The sequence below is a fragment of the Nyctereutes procyonoides genome, unplaced genomic scaffold (assembly GCF_905146905.1).
Source record: "Nyctereutes procyonoides isolate TBG_1078 unplaced genomic scaffold, NYPRO_anot_genome, whole genome shotgun sequence".
Classification (NCBI taxonomy): Eukaryota; Metazoa; Chordata; class Mammalia; order Carnivora; family Canidae; genus Nyctereutes; species Nyctereutes procyonoides.
The window spans coordinates 5,630,349-5,637,159 of record NW_026575131.1 but is presented as its reverse complement, the minus strand read 5'-3'; the positions used below and the strand labels follow the sequence as shown (position 1 = coordinate 5,637,159).

The following is a 6,811-nucleotide window of genomic DNA, read 5'->3' as shown; positions in this document are numbered from 1 at the left end:
GTCCCTAGATGTGCCCTGAATGCTGCAGTGTCCAGCCAATTCTGTTTCCAGGCTGGGCTTTGCCTTCACATTGGAGTCCCAGGAGGCCACAACCAAGCCTGCCTTGCTCACGTCAGTAATCTGGTGCCCAGCACAGCAAGCCCTGGTCTCCTTTTTTATCCTCATTTCCTCCAATCTGCCCCTGAGATCTGCCCAAGCCACTGCCCACTGCCCTTTAGATAAAACCAGGCTCCTCAGCCTGGCATCAAGATCCATCAGAGCCCATGTGCGGCCTCACCCCCAAACAGGCCCCTGCCTCAGGCCCCTGCCAGCTCTTGTCTTCAGTCTCCCGTCTTTCCCACTTGGCAACCTAGCAATATACTCCTCTTCCTCAAACACCACCTTCCCAGACACCTCCCTTTCATAGACAGTCTCCCCTGCCTTAGCTTCACGGAAGCCCCTCCCTGGACTTGGATCTGCTCTTCCCACGTCAGAGTCTTTCTCAGTCCATAACCTCCTCCTTTCTGGATCTTTGTATCTATCCTCAATGGTCTGTACATAAATGTTTCATGAACGAGAGAGCGAGTGGATTCCAACTCAAATACCTAGTGAGCTCCTGGGCTATGCAGGCTGTGTGTCTGGCATGAAGAGTGCGACAGCTGGCAGGATGAGGCCCCTGCCCTCACAGAGCTCATAATCTGGTGAGGTGGGCTAGGCTCAGAGCCTGGCAACTGGATGAGCCAGGAGGTGACTTGTGGGGAAGAAATTGGTAAAGGGCTGTGTGGGGAGTCAGGAGACTGAGAATAACCAGAGCCTCTACCCTTTGGGAGCTCGTTGTCCAGTGGGGAGACAAAGTCAGCTCACATGAGTGAGGGAGACATGGCATGGAGCCAGAGGTCCCAATGCCAGTCCAAGGCCACCAGACTGATCTGGGCAGAGATTCCTGGGGACCAGAAGAGTTGGGGGCGGGCCTTCTGCCCTTTCCCAGGGTCCCCAGCACCTCCCCTCTCTGGCCCCAGGCTTCTGTCTAGAGTCACCTTGGCCTCTCTTGGAAGCCAATTAGGCCCCTAGTTGCGGCAGTGGGGATTATTATGATTAATAACGCCCCCAATCTCCCAGGTGCTGATTCAGCCAGGAGCTTAGGGAGGGGAGGTCACTTTATAATGGCCTGGGGGGGTTCAGAGCCTGAAGTCGTCCTGCCGGAGCCCTGGGTGGCCAAGCTCAGGCCTCAGCAGCACTCTTAGGACTGAGCCGCCCACGGGGCAGCCGCCAGGACCACAGCCATGAACGGGACGGAGGGCCCGAACTTCTACGTGCCCTTCTCCAACAAGACGGGTGTGGTGCGCAGCCCCTTCGAGTACCCACAGTACTACCTGGCTGAGCCATGGCAGTTCTCCATGCTGGCTGCCTACATGTTTCTGCTGATCGTGCTCGGCTTCCCCATCAACTTCCTCACGCTCTACGTCACAGTCCAGCACAAGAAGCTGCGTACACCTCTCAACTACATCCTGCTCAACCTGGCTGTGGCTGACCTCTTCATGGTCTTCGGTGGCTTCACCACCACCCTCTACACCTCTCTGCATGGATACTTTGTCTTCGGGCCCACAGGATGCAATTTGGAGGGCTTCTTTGCCACACTGGGCGGTATGAGCTGGGGTCTCCGTGGTGGGATGGGGGGGCGTATACGGGAGCCAGGAGGAGTGGAGGGATCTGGAGAGACAGCCCGTACTTAGGGATGGTGTCTAAGAGGGCTGCTCCCCACTATGTTCACCAGCAGTGTCCACTTGATCAACACACACTGTTAGTGATGATAAGCTAGGCTGTTTATTGAGGGCAGGCATTGGACACTGTCGCTCTCTTCCTTTACATCAAGGAATCTGAGCATGAGAGAAGTCAATGGCCTTGCTGGGGCCACACTGTGGTGGGGAGTTTCCACTCCACATCGCTGTGGCCCCTCGGGCCATGTTGTTTTCCTTGGAGCACCTGTGCTGGTCAGACCCATGCCGGGCACTGGGGATAGGGGTGGACAGGTTGGATCCCTGAGCTCAGGGTTCTCAGCCCAGGATGGCACACAGATGATCAGTTCTCCAGCCACTGGACTCTGCCTGTGTTGGGCAATGTGCTCAGTCTCTCCCCACTGGCATCCATCTGACCCTGCAGAGAAGGGTCTGTCTATATGTGGTACCCCTGTGTCACCCCTGTCTCGTGGCCTGAAGCTGGGTGATCTGTGTTCACTGAGGGTGACAAACACCCAGTGATGGCTGGAGATTCCCTGGGAATGGGGCTGAGACAGCACCCTGGACATGTGAAGCAAAGAGAAGACAAGGCGACAGAGCAGTTCTTTGGCTGATGCTAGGCTCTGCAGCCACCCCGGGCTCTCTCCTGCTTGCCTGAGAGGCTGTGTGTCCCAGAGAAGGGGGGCCAGTCCTGGATCTGAGCCGGAAGACCCAGGCCCTGGTCACTGCCCTGCCACATCCCTGAATGTGTTTCTTCCCTTCTCCTGGCCTCACTTTCCTCAGCTGCTAAACAGGATCTATTGTCTCTCCAGCACCCTCATCACTTTTCCAAAGAAACTATTCGAAATCATCTTTTTTTTTCTTTTTAAAAGACTTTATTTATTTATTCATGAGAGACACAGAGAGAGGCAGAGGCAGAGGTAGAGGGAGAAGCAGGCTCCCTGTGGGGAGATGATGTGGGACTCGATCCAGGACCCAGGATCACGCCCTGAACTGAAGGCAGATGCTCAAGCACTGAGCCACCCAGGCGTCCCTCAAAAGCATCTTTCAAAGCTACAGATCACCACACAATGTAATGCCTTCCTATGGAAGGAGTTTCTTCAGAGGGGAAGAACTTCCCCACACAAAAAGGCTGGAAGACAGGGATGAGAGGGTACCATGTACAGGTGGGCACTTCCATGCAAGGTTGGCACCAGTTTACAATTATTATTTTGGAGTAATAATTATTAGTGTTCACTTTGTCTCTCAGAAACATCCTGGTTCGGTTGATAGAGTCTATGGCCAACCTCCCCATTGAGTTTTGGGGTAATGTTTGAATACCCCCATTCTTTTTCTTTTTTAAGATTTTATTTATTTATTCATGAGAGACACAGAGGGAGAGAGGCAGAGACACAGGCATAGGAAGAAGCAGGCTCCAAGCAGGGAGCCCAGTGTGGGACTCAATCCCCAGACCCTAGGATCACAACCTGAGTCAAAGGCAGATGCTCTACCGCTGAGCCACCCAGGCACCCCCAAATTTCCCCATTCTTTTCTGCTTCTTCCACTGGGCAAATGATTCCCCAGCTTCCTGGCTCTGATATGCGGGACCCATAGACCCAGGTTATTTCATTCCCCAGGTGGGAGAGGCCACTGCTTAAGAGGGAGGGAGGATGTCCAACTCCAACAGGAACTCTGCCTGTCACCCCAGTCTACTCCGCACATTCTCCTTCACAGACTGGTTCTTCACCCCTCTTCCCAGAGTCCAAGCCATCTCCATCCCAAGTCCTGGCCCCAGCCCTGCCCCAGGCTGCCTTCCTGGCTGCCCTCTCCCACCCAGGAGTGCTCCCTCCTTAGGCAGTGGGGTCCAGGTAGGTGGTGTGTTGACTGATCGGTCCCTGACTGCCTTGCAGGTGAAATTGCCCTGTGGTCTTTGGTGGTCCTGGCCATTGAGCGGTACGTGGTGGTGTGTAAGCCCATGAGCAACTTCCGTTTTGGGGAGAACCATGCCATCATGGGCGTTGCCTTCACCTGGGTCATGGCGCTGGCCTGTGCAGCACCCCCCCTCGCTGGCTGGTCCAGGTAATGGCACTGAGCAAAAGAGAAGGGTCCCCCGGGGCGGGGGGGGGGTCCTCTGTAGGGTCCCTCACCCAGGACTCAAACCTGGTGCTGTCTGGTTCTGGGCATCGAGCTTATATGTCCCCTACCCTAAACGGCCACCCTGACAGCTCTCCCAAGGGAGGAGTTTAGGGCAAGGGAAGAGAGATGTTGCTCTCCCTAATGTTGCTATGGGGGCTGGTCCCATCTCCTGAGCCCCCATGTCAAGGAGAATCCAAGACGCCCCAACCCTTCACCTTGGCTGTGCCCCTAATCCTCAACTAAGCCAGGGCCAGATTCCAATCCTCTTTGCCCCATAGGCAGTTCCCTCTGACCTTGGGCCTCAGCACCCAGGGAGGGCGAGCCTGCCTAGTGCAGGTGGTGACATTGTAGCTGCTGGGCTGGGAACTAGGTCCTGTCCAGCCTCTAGTCCATCATTCCCAAATGGGGCTCAGATGGGAGATAGGAGGACAGTGGTTTGGGAAACTGGACTGGTGACCCTGTGGGTTCCTGGAGGCCTGGTGTCCCTCTGCTTCCAGGAAAGCTCTCTTCCCCTCCCTCCTCTCTCAGCCTGCGAGGTCAATTTTTGTTCCTGTTGAATCTGAGCCCACCCCCTCCAGACTCTTTCCCTATGTTTTCCAGTCCTGCCCAGTCCCATCCACAGAGGCACACCCAATGAACACCATTGTCATCATCCTCTGAAATCACTGAAACATCCTGACCTCTTTTTTCTAGGAAATGTGCAAAGATCCCTTAGTTACTCTGTGTGCCCATCTTTGACTTAGAAAATACTTTTACCCTGTTAGTAAGAACTTGGTTTGTACGAACTGCCTCCGATACAGAACTTGGGAGCTTTTTCCTTCTCCCACCAACCTCTGCCCTGCAGAGCCTGAGGCCTAGTCTCTGGCCATTGGGAGCAGCGTGTCTGGTGGGGAAACACAACGCAGGTCAGCAGCGTATAGCTCTGCTAGGTGAAAGACTGGGCCATCTTGTGATACCACAGCCTCCGTACAACCAAAGCACACTGTTTTCACAAAGGGCATTTGAATCTCTCATCTCCGTTGATTTAATTCTCACAGTCATGTAGCCAAGCAGATATTTTATCATACCCATTTTACAGAGAGGGAAAGCAGGCCCAGAGCAAGACCAGCCACACAGCAGGTGTGTTGGCAGAGCCGGGGCTCTGATCAACTGCGGCCTGTTCCCAGGTCCTACACGCGTGGGTCTCCCTTACACCCTCTCCTGTCTCACCCCCCTCTGGTGCTCAGGTACATCCCAGAGGGCATGCAGTGCTCATGTGGGATCGACTACTACACACTCAAGCCAGAAATCAACAATGAGTCCTTCGTCATCTACATGTTCGTGGTCCACTTCACCATCCCCATGATTGTCATATTCTTCTGCTATGGACAGCTCGTCTTCACAGTCAAGGAGGTATGATCCTTGTGCTGGGTGCTGGGGACACATGTGCTGGTTGGGTTGAGCCCAGCTCCTGTCCCAAAGGAGTCTGGATAGCAGGCCCTGTATCCTTGCAGGCAGCTGCCCAGCAGCAGGAATCGGCCACCACCCAGAAGGCTGAAAAGGAGGTCACCCGCATGGTCATCATCATGGTCATCGCTTTCCTGATCTGCTGGGTGCCCTATGCCAGTGTGGCATTCTACATCTTCACCCACCAGGGCTCCGACTTTGGCCCCATCTTCATGACCCTCCCGGCGTTCTTCGCCAAGTCCTCCTCCATCTACAACCCTGTCATCTATATCATGATGAACAAGCAGGTGCCTGCTGGCGGGACAGGCGGGTCCAGGGGCCCCAGGCTTCAGGCACTGCCTGTGGAGGACAAGCCGTGTCCTCAGTCATTCCACTGGCAAAACCAGGCAGGGAAACTGGCATCCCCCAGGGCATCAGTCATATGGGAGAAATGCAGATTCCTGCTGAATCAGAAGCTCGTGGTAGGCCCAGGAATTGGCATTTCTAACAAGCCCTCCAGGTGTCTCTGAGACTGGCTCAAGGATGAGATGCGCCAGGCCAGATGGTTCTGGAGGCCCACTTTAAAAGTCAAATAGACTAAGTCCTAAGCCTGGGAATGGGATGCCAGTCTCCACAAAGCTGAACAAGGAGCTAAGTCTTAATCTGAGGGATGAAGGGATAAAGCAGTTCTTTAACATCAACCAGTGACTTCTCTGCAGAATACATGATCCAGTGGGGAAAACATGATCTCTGGAGCTAGGCATATCAGGTTCAAATCTCAGTTCTTATTTTCTAGCTTTGTGACCCTTGGGCAAGTCACTTCCCTTCTCTGGCCTTCAGTGCCTTCATGCCTAGAGAGGGCAAAATCCCAAACTCTAGGGCTAAATAAGATACAGACAGCCCTTGGCACACAGAGGGCATCATGGAATGTCAGCAGTAGCAACACCCCCTTGGGTTCTGTCCCTGGCATCTCTGGGGTGGGGCCACATGTGCTTTACTAAGTTCCCTCCAGGGAGCCAGGCTTGAGAGGGCAGTGGAACCCTGTGAGTGCCAGAAGCAGGGAAGGGGTTGGAGGCAAATTTGGAAGGGGTTGGAGGCAAACCCCAGTTTGCTACACACACTTTCAGTGGACCCTGACCCTGACTCATGTCCCTTGCCTTCCAGTTCCGGAACTGCATGATCACCACCCTCTGCTGTGGCAAGAACCCACTGGGTGACGACGAGGCCTCTGCCAGCGCCTCCAAGACGGAGACCAGCCAGGTGGCACCGGCCTAAGCCCTGCCAAGGACTCTACGGCCGATTGTAGGAGTCTCCCATTCCCTACACCTACCCCCAGCCACAGCTGCCCCACAGGAGTCAGTCCTGTCGGAACCAGGTTACAGAGTCTCCCTGAGTTTGGAAAACAAACAAAAAAAGAATTAATGAGAGAAAGATGAGGCTCCCCACTCGGCAAGGATGCTCCATCTGGAGTCGAGTTCCCAGGGGCCAGTGGGATCTCTGCCCCTCCTCCCCCCAACTCATCTCTCAGGAACACAAGAACTCTTGCTCTCTGGAAA

At 54.6% G+C, this 6,811-nt stretch overlaps 1 protein-coding gene across 1 annotated transcript; it reads left to right on the top strand.

The window, feature by feature from the left end:
* The first annotated feature begins 1,262 nt into the window (after window positions 1-1,262).
* RHO (rhodopsin) lies at window positions 1,263-6,530 on the top strand. Its single transcript, XM_055344341.1, has 5 exons — window positions 1,263-1,623; window positions 3,605-3,773; window positions 5,057-5,222; window positions 5,324-5,563; window positions 6,420-6,530. Exons 1-5 carry the CDS (start codon window positions 1,263-1,265, stop codon window positions 6,528-6,530), a joined length of 1,047 nt encoding a protein of 348 aa, XP_055200316.1.
* Window positions 6,531-6,811: the final 281 nt, after the last annotated feature.

Bases quoted from the DNA above. Each gene is read 5' to 3' on its own strand.
- RHO (XM_055344341.1), top strand. From the start codon at position 1,263: ATGAACGGGACGGAGGGCCCGAACTTCTACGTGCCCTTCTCCAACAAG. The intron at 3,774-5,056 runs GTAATGGCACTG...TCTGGTGCTCAG, and splicing joins CCCCTCGCTGGCTGGTCCAG to GTACATCCCAGAGGGCATGC. The intron at 5,564-6,419 runs GTGCCTGCTGGC...CTTGCCTTCCAG, and splicing joins ATATCATGATGAACAAGCAG to TTCCGGAACTGCATGATCAC.